General features: G+C 46.3%; 2 protein-coding genes across 12 annotated transcripts in view; one reads left to right on the top strand and one right to left on the bottom strand.

Annotated features, from left to right (window-relative positions):
- Positions 1-2249: 2249 nt before the first annotated feature.
- On the bottom strand, positions 2250-4779 carry cnrip1b (cannabinoid receptor interacting protein 1b). Its single transcript, XM_061837406.1, has 3 exons — positions 4512-4779; positions 3310-3454; positions 2250-2584 (listed from the first exon to the last, which is right to left on the bottom strand). Exons 1-3 carry the CDS (start codon positions 4688-4690, stop codon positions 2420-2422), a joined length of 489 nt encoding a protein of 162 aa, XP_061693390.1. The 5' UTR covers positions 4691-4779; the 3' UTR covers positions 2250-2419.
- Positions 4780-5885: 1106 nt separating this feature from the next.
- Positions 5886-17825, top strand: part of kcnq5a (potassium voltage-gated channel, KQT-like subfamily, member 5a) — a 36259-nt gene continuing 24319 nt past the window's right edge. For 9 of the 11 annotated variants that reach the window (XM_061836419.1, XM_061836420.1, XM_061836417.1 and 6 more), the window contains exons 1-2: positions 5886-6115; positions 6458-7272. In XM_061836419.1, coding sequence (XP_061692403.1) covers positions 6911-7272 — 362 coding nt within the window. In that variant the 5' untranslated portion in view covers positions 5886-6115; positions 6458-6910. Of the gene's footprint in view, positions 7273-17825 lie in introns of all 11 variants that reach the window. The other 2 variants (XM_061836415.1, XM_061836425.1) reach the window with 2 other exon arrangements.

Genomic DNA, 17825 nt, shown 5'->3' with positions numbered 1-17825 from the left:
GGTTTGTGAATCAAACGTGTGAAAATAAAATGGAGATAATTATACCACGCTCGCCTTGGGCTTCGCTCGGTCACGATTTTTTGGAAATCCCAGTTTGACGTCATTCACAATTGAGATCATCTTTCGTTTCTAGCATAGCCACCGATAGTGGCTCCACTATGTTTTTAGTTTTTATGGAGTGCTTTTCAAACTTTTTGGGACACGCTCTCCCGTTTGGAGATGACCTTCCCCACCTTGAAAATTGCAAGTTTGCAACATTCCGCGCCCCCCTATTTCGTTTGTGACATGACATTTTGTATATTAATGGTATTTCTCTATGCGTGTTATATGGTAATGTGTGTGTTTTTTTTTATTATTATTATTATATTGTCCCTCCTTAGATTGATGCAGTTTGTAGCAGTCTACTGCGGGGAAAAAAAATTATTAAACGTTGCTATCATGCAGAAGGAAATGACACAAATAATCAAGATAAGGATAATAAAAGGCAGCCTTATACTGGCAGGCACTGATTGAGCATAAATATAGTTTAAAATTCTTGTGGAATACTGGGGGGGGGGGGTAAGTCATGAATTTACATTTTAAGAACGTCAAAAGTTTCTGAAGTCTTCTACTATTTTTGCCTTCAGGTAATTCTTGACATCATTTGCACAAGAAAAATCTGCTTGCTTGTTTTGCCAGCTCCCTCCCTCAAAACAACCCAGCGAATGTGTTTGTCACTCATTTGGTTTCCTTCCCGACTTGGCTTCGCTTTCTTGAATTGCGCGCGGACGCTCCTCCAAGCGGGAGTTCCTCGTCCATCCCGAATCCTGCACCGTGCATCCGGGTGGACCGATCATGTCGCATGTATAATCCACGTAAGATACTTAAGGCGCTTCATCAATAGGTCAAAGTTTGCCTCCCGCACGCACGCTCGCTAAATCCTCAGCAGGCCTTCTAAAGCCTCAGTTCCATTTCAAGTGGCTTTAAAGAGATCAAGCAAAGCTGGGCGCAAACACACCAACTAGCATGGACCCGACTGCAACACCAATGGGTTCTTCTTCTTCTTCTTCTTTTTTTTTTTTATTATTGCATAGGTCCATTCCAAACCATGTATCACAGCAAAAGTACAGTATACTCATTTCAATACATGACACTTGTACAAAAGATACTTTTTTGACAAAAACACATTGTCACAGGATATCAAAAAAAAATAGGATATAAAGACTTACAGATATTTTGGAAGAGGTAGAGAGAACATAAACACTGCATACAGGAACAGCTTGTCACCAAGTGTTAAAAAAAATCACACAAAATGTGTCAACTGAGTAAATAAACTACATTAAGTATAGAATATACAGAACATTGTCTGACTTTCTTTTTTGTGTTTTACAAACTCACTGGTATTTTTTTTTCCCCATTTTTACACACAATCACCATTTATAAAAACAACACACATTCAAACACGCTGGTCCCAAACTCAGCATGTCACATACGCGACAGTACAAAGTTGTCCACTCCTGCTGGTTCAATGAAAAACATGAATTTTATGTACAAATGATTTCAGGTTTTTCTCAACGTTTGGAAATCATGAATTTAGTTTGGGAACTATCCATCCATCCATTTTCCATACCACTTATCTTGGGTAGTGTGGCAGGGAGTTTAAATATTTGTAACCAAAATATATCCGGAAATGATTAAGGAAAAGGGAAATGGATTGAGAATTTTAAAATTACATGAAAAGAATCAAACGGCCATGGATGTTTTCGATTGGTCACCAAAGAGAATGCGAGAGTATTAAAATTGAAAACACACACACACACACAAACGCTCCATGACATTCCCAAAGGCTGTTCAATCAGATTTTTAAAATCAAAAGAAAACATTTCAGCATGAGGAGCAGTGAAACTGAATTTTAAGCTTTGAATTGGACGGATACAGGATGTTATGAAGATTAAAAAAAAAAAAAAAAAAAAAGTACTGCCAGTCAGTAGTACCCATATTGGTCGAATGAAGAGGATCTGTCTCCAAATCATGCCAGGTTATTCTTTTTGATTACAAATACTTTTGAGAAATATGATTTCTTATAGATTTTGATGAGATTTTTTTTTAAAGTGCCACAAATGAAAAAAGAAACAGATATATGCTTTGTATTGCACAGTAATGATATCGAAGTAACAAAAAAAAAAAAAAAACAAGTTCTGGAACTCAGTCGTGCCAAGCTGCTCTCGTGAAAATCTGTATCCCAGTCACGTCAGGTTATTATTTTTCATTTTAAAAGAAGCAAAATGATTTGATCATACATCATTTTCGAGCAAAATATATGCTTATATCATTTTTTAAAAATTCATTTGCATGAAAAAAAATGGCAGTGCCGAACACGCTACACACGTTGCTGTTGCGCCAACGCGCGCGTGTGCTTGCACGTGTGCGCGCGCAGCTGTCAAAGAAAGCTCTCTTTGTTGACCCACATGAGCGTGCGAGTATCGTTGGGTTTGCACTCGTACTCGATGCCGTTGAAGCTGTTGCCCCACTGGCAGTGGTCCCGCTTGCCGTAGTTGTAGTACTTGACCTGCCACACCGTCTCGAACGCGCCCGCCTCGCTGAACTGCGACCCACACGCACACACGAGCGCTGTCGGAAACATTTCGCAAGATTTCCCGTTGCCGCGCCGGCTTCCGACCAACATTTGAAAACAAAGTCGCTTCGTCCGAATTGTATGGAAGTAAATGAGTGCCACCGGGATTGGAATTTCAAACGGAAAGTCATCACATTTGTAATAGTTGCATTTCGGTGGAACTTTTCAATGTTAACAATTCGACCGTCTGTCCCGCCAGGCGTGGCTACTTCAGGCCAGCCAATCGCGGTTAGGCTCTCTTCGTCACGTGACGAAGAGAGCCTAACCGCGATCGGCTGGCTGTTGGGTTCTGACCTGAAGTAACCTCACCCGGTGGCACAGACGGTTGAATTTCGGACAGCGAATTGTAGCATTGAAAAGTTCTACTGAAATACAACTATTACAAATGTGATGACTTTACATTTCAAATTCAAATCCCGGTGGCACATAGTTACTTCCATGGAATTGTCCTTTGGTGTGCGTGAATTCCCGCACTAAATGGGTTGCCCGGTGTGTCTTCTGCTTCTCGTCTAGCAGAATGAACCCATGTTGAAGTCCAGTCGACACAAAGCCCAAACCGGCTAACCGCCGAGTTAATAACGTTTGACACGAAGCTTATCGTCATTATTCTGTTATTTAGTGGTCCAGCATTATGATTGATTATTTCTTGCGGAGTGTCTGTTTGTGTGTCATATTCTTGTTGAAGCGTCCTGTACCTGTATGGCGATCTGAAGGGGTTGCCTCTCGCCGCTCTTGGTGTGCGTCACCCCCTCGGTGTCGTACAGGCCCGTGTAGACCGCCGACTGAGGGTCCTTGGACTGCTGCTCCAGGGCGAAGGTGACTCCGCCCAAGCTCATCGACCTGTCGAGAACCAAAAAAAAAAAAATGAAGATAGTTGAGGAATGGCTTACAGATCAGTGCATATCATAGCTAGCACGGGATGATGCCTACTAAATGTTTGTAACATTTTAGAGTAGCCAAAAGTGCATCTGTGAAATAATCAAGCGGTCTTGACTGAGTTGCCTGGATTATCTCAAAAGATTTAGACACATTTTTGAACAATATTTCGGAGAAGCAGTCATTTGGTGAATATTGATTTTTATTTTATTTATTTATTTTTTTTTTACATGAATAACAACCCTCCTGGGAAAACCAACTTCTGCTAACATTGTTAGCCAAAATGGAACTGCTCTGCTTACCTTTTGGTTTCGACATGACAACATGTCGACGTGCTTATTTTTGCGCCGGAACTTGCTGATAATACCACGTCCGTTTTTAGATTTTTCGTCGAGCTGCCAGGTCAAGTGATTCATGCCACAGCTGTGGCCCAAATTCCGCCTGGCATTTGCATCCTGCCATGGGTGTGCGACCTACTTTCACACAACCCCATACATCATTGAATTGAAAATCTGTGTGTGTATGTATCCTTATTTGGCTGTACTTTGAAAAAAAAAAAATCATTCATCATGTCGTCATGATGACGACACTAAAAAAAAATGATGCAGAGTACAATTCCTAATCTGGGTTTTGGGCTGATGCTTTCACTGTCGCTCGGAAAATGAGGCTTCCTATCTTGAATTGGGAAAGCTAACAGACTTTTTTGACCATTTTGCCAAACAACATTAAATTGTTTTACCTATTATTGATTCCCACGTCCCAGACGTTGATTTGAGCACGTTTTTGTTTCACTACATGTTGTATTGTGGAAATAACGGTTCCCCCATGAACCAATCTTTTCGAAATAGAAAAATTGAGCCAAGTAAACGCATCACACAATTAGTGTCTGAATTTTAACATTTGTTGTTTTTGTGATACGTTTACGATTACAATGTAATGTTTTTAATGCAGCTCCCTCAATCAGTCACGAATGAATAACACCCCCCATGCAGTTTCAAAACATATGCGGAGTTCTACTCACGTGGCCTCGACCGCTCCCGGTTTAACCACCACCTCGATCTTGTACTTGGAGCCGGTGAGCAGTTTGATGGTTCGGGTTTGTCCGAACCGGGCTCCGTCAGATTTGAAGTACACAGCGGTGTTGTTTGGGAGCATCTTCAGCGAAATGCCGATTTTGACGAGCTGCGGAACGTCGGCCATGTCCACACGGGGGGGTTCAGATCCGAGATGGATGGACGGACGGACGGATGGATGGATGGATGTCAAACAACCGTCCCGGGTGTCCCCCGAAACAGCCTATGCATGGATTAAAGTGCAAAAGGAAAAACGGTGCGCGTGCAGGCTGGACCGGCGCTCTGATTTAATCTCAATGATAATCCCGAACACTGCTCTCTTCAAATCTCTCTCTCTCTCTCTCTCTCTCTCTCTCTTCTCTCTCTCTCTCTCCTCTCTCTCTCTCTCTCCTCTCTCTCTCTCTCTCTCTCGCTCTCGCTCTCGCTCTCGCTCTCTCGCTCTCTTTCTTTCTCATCAATGAATGTTCCGTAGCGGCGAGTTCGGAAATTATACCAAATGGACTCCCCAAATGCTGCTGTGGATGAACACGACAGATTAACCAGCCAAACGACTGTTTGTAAGAGAGAATTCCAATTGTATTTGAAGGCACCACCCGCATCCAGAAAAGCTTGATCCGACCATCTATCTATCTATCTATCTATCTATCTATCTATCTATCTATCTATCTATCTATCTATCTATCTATCTATCTATCTATATATCTATCTATCTATCTATCTATCTATCTATCTATCTATCTATCTATCTATCTATCTATCTATCTATCTATCTATCTATCTATCTATCTATCTATCTATCTATCTATCTATCTATCTATCTATCTATCTATCTATCTATCTATCTATCTGATGTAATAGCAATACTATGCCACTAAGTGTCAGTATTGGGCCACATCAAAAAAAAACTGTAACGTTCCACTTGCTGGCCTTCGCCAGTCAGTCAAAAAAAATACACGCACGAGATGTCGTCTGGTAGGAAATATGTGTAGTAGAAATCAAGTGAGAATAAACAATTTCCTGGAAGCAGGAGTCTGCAAAATACAACACTTTTTTTATTTTAATTGTTAAAAATGATGGGGAAAAAATGCTCAAATAAAAGTGTCACTTTTGTTTTGTTCATCTTGATGACTCCACGATTAATACCTACTGTATTATGTTTCAGACAGTTTTAATTTATTAAAATGTCGTTGCATAACACTTATTTTCTTAGCACGAAACAACAAAAACATTTTTGAATGACATATTTACCTTTTGGAGCGTTTTTTTTTTAAAAAAAAAAAAACAAAAACAAAAAACAAAAGCCAAACCGGAAATGAGTTTTTGGGTGGCGGGAATGAAAACCAGAGGGAAAAGTCAAAACGTATCTTTCGTGACCAACTCCCTCAATTCTTCAGTGGACCCATTAATAATAAGTATTCTAATATTGGTCAGAAACTTTGACTTGTAGCCTTTCGGGAGGTAACTGGTCGGATAACTGCCCGCGACGTCAAGGCAACAGGCGGTCACTTGTCCCCCCAACCCGGAAGTGAGTGAGCCGCTTGACAGAATTTCGGTGAGATGAGAATGAAATCCTCCCAAAAAAATGAGTTTGTCATTGTCTTTTTCCTCTCAATGGTCACTTTAAGGACGCCATGCACAGCAATGAAGGTGGTGCGTGATTTCGAAGGGTGGGAACCCACTTTAATGGCGTTTCCCACCGAATACGAACAAGCGTCATGTTGATAGTTGGTCCGACTTATTTGAATATTTTATTTCAAGTGGCTTATTTGGTGGAACATGACAAAATATTGTTGCGTTTCCAACCTTTCATCGTAAAAAAAAATGACGTTCAATTGAATGAAGTTGAACAGGTAAAAAGCCCCTTTCTCTGTTTCTTTTTTCCCTTTCTTTCAAGCAAAAGGTCCAGAGTTCAGCGGTTGAGCCGGGACCAGCACTCATAAATTCACAATGTGCCAAGGAAGTATTTCTTGTCCATATGTTCTCCTTCTGAGGTCGGAGACGATCTGGAGAGTATTGCTAATACGTTTACCTCCGTGAGTACTTTTGTCACCCCCCCCCCCCCCGACCTAACTCCAACCAACCAACCAAGCAGCCAGCCCACCCTCCGCCCCTTTGCCCACAAATGTCTCCATGGATTCAAATCTTTGCAACCCCACCACTCTCTCCCGTCTTGCACAAGTGTTGGGTCCAGACAGCCACGGTAGCACACCAGATGAGGACTGTACATTAGCCCCAAAAACACCCCAAAGAAAAGGAGCCCCCACCCAACCCGCCGGCTGCGTCTGCGTGTGTGTGTGTGAATGTCCACCGGTCTCCTCGCACCCTCCACACCCGCGCCGGTGATGCCATGCCGCGGGGTCACGGCGGCGACGAGAGCGGGGGCGGCGGTGCCGGTTTCGGCGTCGTCGGTTCCGGAATTTGGCTCGAGACCTCCCCGGGACTCCCGGGAAGGGACTTCCCCCCGAGGGACGTGGAGTTCGGCCAGCGGACGATGAACCACGCGGTCCGAACCGGAGCCGGGGACGGGCTGGGAGCGTCCGGCGCCGCCGACCGCAGGAAGCGGGGCGCCCGGCTCAGCTTGCTGGGCAAGCCGCTGACTTACAGCGCGCAAGGCGGCAGGAGGAACGCGCGCTACCGATGGCTCCAGAACTACCTGTACAATGTCCTGGAGAGACCCCGGGAGTGGGCGTTCGTCTACCACGCCTTCGTGTGAGTACGCTTTCCTAATAAGAACACGCGCTCGGAGCCTTTTTTCGTCAATAAATTCAATTCTGCTCCGCCCAGAAAATTCGACTTGAAATGACCGATAGAAGGGTCCTATTGAGAGAAGCTGCATCATTTTATGAACAAAACAAAACACATAAACAAGAAGGATAGACACCCCCCCCCCCCCCCCGCCTCCCTTTGCTCCCGGTAGGATGTTCCAGCATGACTTACAATCATTTTCTTTCCACAAATATCATCACACTAGAGAAAAGCGTTGTTTAGAATTTGCCGCTCGTTGCTTTTCAAAAATCACTGGAAATTGGCCATTTGCCGTCGTATTCTCGAGACGTTTCCCCAACCCGTATTTCTTTCAAAAGATGTCGGATTGGGACTCGGCATCGGCTCGCTCCCAAACATCCTTCATTCAGGTACTTGCCTCCACCCTTGTAGGCGCCGTGCCCCGATGAATCGCCGGCCGCATCCTCCGTTGGAGCAAACGAACGAACAATCGCCCCGCAAGAAAACGGTCCTTAAATGCACGTGCGGTGTTGTGACCTTTTCCCTCAAATAAATGTCACCCCTCAATGGATTATTGGAAGCAGCCTCCACTATTTGAGTGCATTTCCTCAAATAGTCACATCTCATCAGAGGCGTTTTGCAATTACGTGCCGGATACATCACGCATTCAAAGAAATGAGGAAAATCGGCCGTCGTTTTTCATCAAAGACGCGTTAAATACGTGCTGAAATTGTGCTCTCCGCTCTCGGAGATGCTACGCCCCGAGCGTCATCCGTTTCATACAATGAAACGGATGACGCTCGGGAAAAATGGATTGCTTTTTACCCATCTAAGGTCCATTTCTCCAAATGATTGCCAAACGTGTCACCTGTTCGCCCCCCCGTGGAAAAGCACCTTTCTTCATTTCATGTGCTGTACCCCAATCATATACATCTACAGTATACAGTAGTATTTGAGGGAGGCCCCGTAGCTCAGCGGTTAGAGCACCAGGGGTTGTGGGTTCGTATCCCACCGGGGCCTCCGCTCCCCGAGAAGGCTTGCGTCAGGAAGGGCATCCGCCGTAAAAATTGTGCCAAACGTAGATATGCGTTCATCTGAGATGAGCCCGAAAGGGACAAGCCGAGTATTTGAGGGAATAATAGCAAACGTAGACGGATCGCCATCTGGAGGCATTTGGCAGCGGTCCCCCGATGAATTGGCGCTTCCTTCCGCAGCCGACGGCGGGCCAATCGCAGCCCGTCGCCGCTCGGGTGCGCTTATGTAAGACTGGAAGCTCACGGCACATGTGGAGGGGCCCTTACAGAAGGTCAACAAGCCGACCTAGCTCGGGTCTCTTCGCCGACCGTCCCTGCTGTGTGCGGCGGTAGAAACAAGTTCCGGCTTTGCTGTGAAAGTGGATCATTTTCATTGTTGGTGCGTCTGGAAAAACAACATGCATTTTCCATTAAGCAATTAGTCAAGTCACGGCTCGAGATCGCTCTGCTTGTAAACATGCCGCGCAGATTAAGTGATTGCAAAAGTCTTACGGCCTTTTTCTGAAATTGATTCAATTCTTTTTTCTTTTTTTTTTTTGGCCTTCGAAATACTCCCAAAAAGTGCTCACAAATGTTGGCTCATTTATTCAAAATAAAAACACGACTGACTCACTCACAAAAAGGGAGTTCAGGCTGCTCGTTCATTTTGACCTTATTCCAATATAAATGAAGTTTATTTATTGCCCCAAAATAAAATGTGAGGACTCTGGGGAAAAAAAAACACATATTTCAAAATGTGGATTATTTGTTAATAGTAATCAGAGATGAACTCACTTTGGTACATGACACCCAAAATTTCTTCGTTTGTAGCCTCATTTGAAACAGAATTCACTTATTTATTTTCTAATAATTGCACTCTTAATATTCCTTAGGGACCAAATGAAAATAATGAGTGTTTCAGTAATAAAAGCGACATTTTCTCCGTCTTATTTGTTGCCATCTTCAAATACGTTTTTGACCAAGTGATAATAAGACTTCTTTAGAAATATTGGCTATCCACCCAAAGTAGTTTGACGAAAATAAACACAGTAAATGTTCATTTTCAAACGGGGTGGCACGGCGGAGCAGCTGCAAAGCGTTGGCCTCGCAGTTCTGAGGACCGGGGTTCGAATCCCAGCCCCGCCTCCGTGGAGTTTGCACGTGGCTGCGTGGTATTAAGAAATCTTGGCTAATTTATGAAAAGGCTAAAAAGGAGAAGTATGACCTCTCCTTGCTGTACTTTCTGACATGCAAAAGCAAACTCAAGCATGTTCGGGAGTGGATTCATTTCAAGTCATGATTCAATTCAATTCAATTGGGGCTCGGGCGGGACGTCAGCCGGATGTTGGAAATCCTTCCTCCGACCGATACGCTGCCAACGTGCCGATAAGCGGCGGCAGCGCACACGAGAGCGGAAAAGAAAAGAAAAGGAAAAAAAAGCCTCACGGGAGTCGCCGCACGTCGTTCTTAGTCGGCAGCATGACGAGGGACCGGGCCGGTTAGCGTGTCGTCTGCGTCACAGTTGAAAGGCTCTGATGAGGCAACTTGTTTCCTCGGGGATTTGACAGGCACCATTTGATTTTTGTCTTTTTGGTTTCACATCAAATGCAGGAAATACAATCGATTTACTGCACATGTAGTGTAATTAATTATGTATTACATTGTATTGTTTTTCATTTGGATAGCAGATAACAAATTCCAGTAAGAAATAAATTATTCACGTCAAATCTGGTTTTCATTGCGTTTCTGTTTAGGAATAAAAGTCCATTGTTTGTTTTCTTAATGTTTATTAAATGAGTACACCCACCTTGACACTGGCACAATGTGTTAACTTCTGAAAGTCTCTGTGGTATTCTTCTCGTCATTTTCTCGATTAGAAATTCTTCTGTGAATCTGACTTGGTGCAGTGGAACAAAGGCAGCAAGAGAATGCCGAGAATGACGATGTATACGATAAATCCAAGCAAAAGTTTTCTCGCCAGGTTTCTGACAGTCAGAGTCACGTGCACTGTGACAATTGTGCGTGTCGGCCCGATCTTTTTGACTTGTCACATAGCTGGAAAGTCGCCGCAGGTGCGTGTCGGCTTGGTGGGATCTTTCAGCTGTTGCGGGGGAAAAAGTAATTTAAAAAAAAAAAGGTTTCCAGTAACAATCAAATCTTCTTTTTCCTTTTTTTTTTTTTTTTTTTTGTCTTTAAAAAAAAAAAAAAAACCTTAAAAAAACGCCCACAGTCAGATGCTACACACATGTCACACTCTCACGGAGCCGCACACAAACACAAGAAAGTATGTGATTTATGAAAGAAATATTCCCTTTGATCATTGCGTTGTGTTGAAACAGATGCGGCTGTGTGTGTGTGTGTGTGCGCGCGTTTTGAATCCACGTAAGCACGTGGAGTCGTCAATGCATAGTAAAAGCGAGCCACTCCTCACCGGCATGCGAATACAAACACGAGCGCTAACGTCTCTCGCCAAATAGCGCTCCGATTGGAAGACGCACAATATTAACATCCGGCCGCATAATGCGATGGCGTGTATAAAAAGAAAAAAAAAATTGAAAGTGTGTGAGTGAAATCACGCACGCAGAAATGACTTCCAGCCACCGTCACGCATTCAAGATGATGCAGATTTTCCGAGGCAATTTATTGTTCTTATTTTTTTGGATTTGATGTCGAAGTCTGGAGTGGTGTAGTCGCACCTTTACGTTGATCACAGAGGCTTTTCATACAACTCCACAGATGCGTGAAAGACGTCATTCGAAAATAAAATCACTTTGTCCGCACGGTCTGTGACGCTCTTTGGAGACGGCGCGTTTCCTCCTGCCGCTCGACTGCTGCCGTGCAAGCACGTGACAGGGCTGAAAAGACGGGCTAGGAAAGGACGTTTACGGTTCTCTTTTCATTCGCACGTTTTTCCCCCACAAAGGAACGCCCAAGCCACCTTGATCTTTCTATCTTATGGCTTTCCACCACTTCGGATTCTGTGGTCTTTGTCACTGTTTCCCCACAAAAACGCCACAAAGTTTCAGACATGACGTTTCGTTGCGATGCCGTTGGATGCTATGCTGCGCCTATGAGGTCCAGTTCCGCTTCTGTGGTTTTTGTCACACTTTTTTCTGTTTTCATTTACTGGTTAAATGTTCACATCATTGACCATCTCTTTGTTGTTGTTGTTTTTTTTTTTTTTTTGCCGACTGAATTCATCTTCACGTGTATGTGGATAATCCAGACAAAGGAGATTGAATATTCTCGATAATGAAAGCGTGGACGAGTAGCACCGCACAGCACCGAGATCCGTTCTCGGTGCACTCCGGTCCGTTTGCTTTTCGTGTGCCGCGAAACCTCGTCCAAAGCGCAGATTCTTTCCATTCGCTACTTTCTGCACGTGTGCTTGAGGAAGGTGAGGAAGGTGAACTTCCTTTGTGGGTCTCACAGTTGTTGTTTCTTTTTGTAGCCGCCGACGAGCCCGTCTCATCCGTCTCCAAAGCTTCAGCGACGCTGTGGTCATTACATGTGGAAGGAACATTATTAATACATGAATGGTGTCTCGGTTCAAGGATCATTTTTCTTTTTCTTATAAGCAAACTTTCAATCATTTCAAGGAGTACGTTTGCATGGTAGAGGTTTATGTATCTTATTCTGTGCCACCCCCCACCCCCGTTTGACCGTTTTTCTTCAGGCTACGGTAACAGCGGCAATTCCCTTTCCCCGGCCACTTCTTCCAGATCTTCCCGAGGCGTTCCGAGGGCAGCCGAGAGACTCCGACTTGGTCTCTCCAGAATGGCCATTTTTAGTACTCGTTGGGGAGGTTTTTTTTGGGCCCGTAATTCGTCTGGTCCCTCACCTCGGACCGTTTTGTCGCGGGTGACCCTGCCTCGGGCGTGAAGCCCCAAACATCGATCGCGGGGACACGTAAAGCCTCCGCCTTACTCAAACAGGCAAATATGGGTATAGAAAATGAAAACACTCACGAGGAGCTGTTGCAAGCCGCAATTCACGCTGAGGTGCTCACACCTGGACTAAACGGCCAACCCCAATCAAGTACTTCTGCCACTCGAGAAAACGCCCCTTAAAAGTAAAGTATCTGAAAAAGCGACTTCGGTATCATCAAATGTTTGCTCCCCGACCGACGCCTTTGGCCCCGCGTGTTGTCGGGGAGTTTGAAGCCGAAGGTTTTGTTCCGCTTCCTTTGACTTCACCTCCAGTGTTCCGTGTCGTTGGTCCATGAAGGGTGTTCGCCATAAGGTGTCAAAGGACCAGTCACGAGTCGATGGTGAGAACGTGCGACACCGGGAGGGACGAGGACGAGGACGACCGTGGAAGTGCCGTGACGTGCAAGCAGCTCACGCGCTCAATGTGTGTGTCGTTAGCCACTTCACAAACTTCAAACGCGTTTTGATGGCCTCACTTTTGGATGACCTTTCTTGCTTTTTGGCAACAACCAGTTAGTCCTTAGGAGACCAGTTACCGACGTACTTTATGTACTGGATTTCAACCGTTGTGAAAATGATTTTATTTTACTCCGCTTCCATCCTGCAAAGGAAGTTCAGATATTTGTGTCGTTTGTCTCTATGTGCCCTGCGATTGGCTAGCGACCGGTCTAGGGTGTCCATCGCCTCCCGCCTGAAGATCATTGGGATAGGCTCCAGGACTCCTGGGACCCTTGTGAGGATAAGTGGCTCACTTAATGGATGTTTTAAGATATTTGTTGACAACATGTCAATCCTGAGAAGTAGGAGGGCCAATCAGTGTAAAGCGTTTTTCAAGATTGCACTTTTTTTTTCCAGGGTGTATTTGTGAAGTCGCCCTTTATCAGAACTTGAACGACTTTGGATCAGTGGTTATGTGGCACATTTACAAGGTGCACTTAGCCAGCTGACTGTGGCTACACCTTGAAAATGCATCTTCCCTTGCAAAGTCCACTAACGTGGCCGCATCGGAGCGCCTCGTTGTTGGCCGCGAGTGCGCGCATGTCATGGAGAGAAACACGGATGAGCGAGGAAGCCGCAAAAACGGCCCGCGTGGGGACACGGACGTTGCGCTACGCTGGCTACTTTAGAGCGCCTCGTTGACAAAGCGCGGAAAAGCCACCCCGGAGTTTAAGCGGTTACGTTTTTGCGCTTTGAATGTGTCATAATATGTAAGCATATGAAAGCTGCTACATTTGAATTTCATCGGAGGTCATCGGAGTTTGGGGGATGTGGTTTCAGCGAAATGGGCAGGCCGGCCCAAACTTTCAGAATCGACTAGAAAAGGCTCGCCTAGGTTGCTTATTTTGCCGAAGTGCCCGCCTTGCTTCTCCGTTCAGTTGATAAAGCTGCAAAGCTTCACCACGGTGAGCCTCGAGCCTTTGAATATTTTAATAGGAGACGTGTGTGTGTGTGTGTGTGTGTACACGTATTAAAAAAAAAAAAAAAAAAAAAACGAGAAAAACTGGCCTACAAGCCAGACCGTCCCATCGCTTTGTGAATAATTGATCGCAATTCGTCCCAGGTGACGTTTCTTCTACTGATTTCTGTTTTAACGGCTGCTTGCCACCCCGCTTTGATTTATGAGACTGCAGGATAAGAAAAAAGAAATCCCCCCCCCCCCCCCGGGGTTCCCTTTTTATAGACCTGCCCGGGATCACTTGAGGAACCTTCTCACTTTATGTAGAGCAAATAATAGACCCCGCTCAACTCCAAATGCTTCTATTAATAGCTTTAGTGGTAAATATATAGCGGCCGGCCATTATGATATACTTGATGACACCGTACAAAGTCAACTGTGGTCGTTAAATAAATAAATACCCACTAGACCACACCCCTTCAAGGCACACTATGTACAGTCGTTAACATTTCATTCGAGTAGTTGATCGTTTCCTATTTTCTTGGATCGGATTTATGAAAAAGACAAATTGGGTTTGTTTTTAAGAGGCCTGGAATGACTCAACAGTATTTGATACATTTTGATGGGCAAAAAGGGTTTCCCCGAGTTCCAAGCTCGCCGGAGGTACCGCTTCTGTTTTGAAGCAACTTGACGGCTGCCGGAATAGTCTGCGTCGCCCCTGGCAACCCGAGTTTTGACAGCGATCGGCTTCTCACGTTGGGCGCCGGAACCGGAAGCCTGGCATTTTTTTGCGTCGGCGACGGAGCGGCGAGGAGGGAGGATGGATGTCCCTGCGAACGAAAGTGTGGGAGACGCTTTCAGAAGTTTGTATGTCGGGCCCGCTCCGTTGACGGGACTCGGTTGTAACGTCGAGTGAGGCTCTGTTTTGTCAAAGTAAGCCTTCTCCCGGGCCCGCGGCCAACAGAACCAGCGGCCTGACACAACAGGACAGCTGGCTGTTTGCTTAGTATCACACTTTCCTACTCTGTGTGAGAGCCGTGTCAACTTTGGTTCAACCAAAATAGAAGCGGGTCACCGTCGAGGGGTGCGATGGTTTATGTGTTGGGATTAGGATTTTTCAGTCCGGCGAAGTGCCGAGTTCCCACACGGAGAACATATTGGGTAAGGGAACGTGTCCGCCGCATGAACAAAAACACGCGTCCGATGCGACAACCTACCGTATGGCGTTCTTTCACCTATTTTTAGAACACACTAATTCACTGTCGGCAGAGCAATGTTTGTAAATCAGCTTTTCGGGCTGAATGTTTGATTTTGGTCATTCAGCAGTTGGTTGAACTGTGATATTTGGCAAAGCTCCGTTTTGGTCCACATCAGGACTGGTGAGATATTGTGTGTGTGTGTGTGTGTGTCTCTTTTCCAAACGAGATTAGACGAACGCTCAGCGGTGCAGGCGTCCCGTTCGAAGAGCTCGCGTTGCACACTTCCCGCTCCATTGCGCCACACGTCTTCTTTTTTCCTCGGCACGTTTGCCGCGCAAGTGGGGCCGCCGCCTCGGAGCTGGAAGCCGGCATTAAAAAGATGCGTATTAGCCTCACGTGCTGCTAAAATATTCAGCCGCGTCTGAGTCGGCGTCTAATTGGATCGGATCCAACTTTGATTTGTGGGAGAAAATTTCCCTTTGAGCTCAATTATGGCCGGAGTCATCGCTTGCACGGTCCAAAATGTCAGCGTAATGATACTTGCGTTGTACAGGCAATCTTTTCAATCCCATATGAGGTGACGTTGACCTCAAACAGTCTCCAGTTGCCTTCAGTCACATTTGTGCAATGCTTTTGTCAATAGTTCTAGACGGAGCCCATCACTTTCCCCCTCCGTCGTCTATTTTGTGTCGTGGTCCAACCTGGCGTGTGTGTGTCACCCGGTTTGTTAAGTTGCCCCAACTCGGTACCGTTTTCTCCAGAGACATCCCGAAAAAGGGGCCAAAACGCCGAGGTCAATGTTTGATGCCGAGACGGACTACGAGGAAGACTTCAGCGTTCTGATCGTTCCCTTGACATCCGTTGCTCCGTGATTTAAGGGCAGGCTGCAGCGCACTCGTATACTGCGATGATGAATTATTCATTTATTTCGACCCGGCTCCGACTTGTATTCTGGGGCTGGCACTTGACCGATTTCATATCATAGCAGTCTTCATTCTTCTCTGTCGCCTCATGCAAGCAATTCAGTGCCGCAAAGGAGAGGCGACATACGTCATATTTTGCACAAAGAGAAAAGCAGCCGTGGTCAGCGAGGCCTGCGCAGGACTGCCATCGAAACCGGGCCTCAGCAACCTTTTTGAGCGCCGATCGTGACCCCGTTCGCGGCAAATTTGAAGACACGTAAGCGAGTCCAAATGATCGTAACAATGTGCGGCCCGTGATATTTTTAGAACATACCTCGGGGGCGCCTGATGCGGGCTACCGTCCGCCCGCCGGCACCGCGTTGGTGACCCCTGATCTCGAGTTTAACCCGGGAAATCGTTTTTCCAATGGAACGTACGCGACTGCAGATGTGGGAGGCCATTCATTACAATCCGTCCGTCCGTTTTCTGAGCCGCTTATCCTCACCAGGGTCGCGGGAGTGCTGGAGCCAATCCCAGTTGTCATCGGGCAGGAGGCGGGGTACACCCTGGACAAGGCGCCAGCGCACCTGGGGACAATTTAGAGTCTTGAACCGACGTAGGCACGTTTTGCCCACCCGGAAAAAAGCCAGCCAGGCAGGCACTGGGAGAACGTGCAAAGTCCAGGATCTGAACCCCAGTCCTCAGAACTGCGAGGCCAACGCTCTGAAAACTCCCCCGAAGGTGTCCGACCGCCATTTTACGCACTTTGAATTCCTTTTCACCTTTTCCAGGGCCTCGTCGGACCTGAAAACTCCAAATTCTTCTCAAGGACCCGAATTGACCTGGATGGGGTCCGTCATCCTTTGACAAATTCTTGCTCGGGAATTCACCCAAATGAAGAATGAGAAGCAGCTGTCTTAGCCAGATGGAAGCCTGCAAATTGACGAGCATTCTTACCTTAGGCGGAGTCAAAGTTTGATGATCGAGTTTGGCAGCAGATTCGCTAATTGTCAGCGTGCGTTTCTTCTCCATGCTCCTTGCGAGTATTTTCATTTTGTGTTTGGGGGGATGAACTAGACCGAGATCAGTTTCAGCTCCAACATCAACAAGAAAGGCGTCCATATTTGGGATGTCAATACCTCCGTCCATGCAATGCGTCCAACTGGTTTTGTTATTTTGGAAAACGACGATTGGATCAAACGAGGAGCCGAACGTCGTCGACTTTCCATAATTCCGCGCGCGCAAGAAGCGACGGGCGCGTGACAAATGTCTCCTCCGGCCCGCCGTCTCCTAACCTTGTTAAGTGAAGCCAGGAAGAGGCGCGGTTCCCGGGATGAGTTACGTGCCGTCGTCGGCCCGTCGCCGCCGCGTTAACCAGCGACGCGAGACGTGCTCCCCCAGACGTGGCGTGCGCCCAAAATGGACCGGCACCTTTTTCCCTTTTTTTTTTTCTGGCTGTACAGTTGTGTTTTGTGCCACGCTGCAGGAATTTTTTTTCACCGATTAGGGTTGTGTGCATGTGAAATATAAATGCGCAGCCCCTTTTGTGGAACTCGTTGAAAGGGTTCCAACAGCACAGCTAACCACTCGTGTCCATTTCACCTTCGCTCATCCACCGATTCCACACCCTGGAAAGAATTCCCGACGCTCCCGATGGATTATTGGTCCCGCCGTTGGGCCGTGAAGGCTGCTTCTGATTCTGATCGTGTGCTTCGCTACCGTACGTCATGGCTGACGCTGACTGTGTAAAGTTGCTACTAAGCAACAGTTTCTGCTAAATGGATTTGGAGGCCGACACTTCGCGGGCCAAAGCCCCCCCAATCCTGTGCCATTTCCGTTTGCACTGCATTATTGATCGTAATGATATCGAAAGGACGCACGACGCCTGCCTGGTTATTAAGAGCGTGGCTAATTGTTATGCCGGCTCGCACAGACGCAGTCGCTGGGCCTCCCGCGAACCTTCCCGGTCTGGAGCTCCTCCCGGTTGCCACGACGACAAGTAACACTTTGGCGAACCTTCCGACGGTCGAGAGGCCGCGGATCGATGGGCATCTGCTGCGAGTTGGTTTGTCATTGCGCGCGGCAACTCGAGCAAAAAC

This window comes from Syngnathoides biaculeatus, chromosome 12, assembly GCF_019802595.1.
Source record: "Syngnathoides biaculeatus isolate LvHL_M chromosome 12, ASM1980259v1, whole genome shotgun sequence".
Lineage (NCBI taxonomy): Eukaryota > Metazoa > Chordata > Actinopteri > Syngnathiformes > Syngnathidae > Syngnathoides > Syngnathoides biaculeatus.
This window is presented reverse-complemented; position numbering and strand designations above follow the sequence as displayed.

Excerpts from the sequence above, each read along its gene's own strand:
- cnrip1b (XM_061837406.1), bottom strand. The coding sequence starts at position 4,690 with ATGGCCGACGTTCCGCAGCTCGTCAAAATCGGCATTTCGCTGAAGATG. Across the intron at positions 3,455-4,511 it reads CCGGGAGCGGTCGAGGCCAC|GTCGATGAGCTTGGGCGGAG; the intron begins GTGAGTAGAACT and ends GGTTCTCGACAG. Across the intron at positions 2,585-3,309 it reads CCCTTCAGATCGCCATACAG|TTCAGCGAGGCGGGCGCGTT; the intron begins GTACAGGACGCT and ends TGTGGGTCGCAG.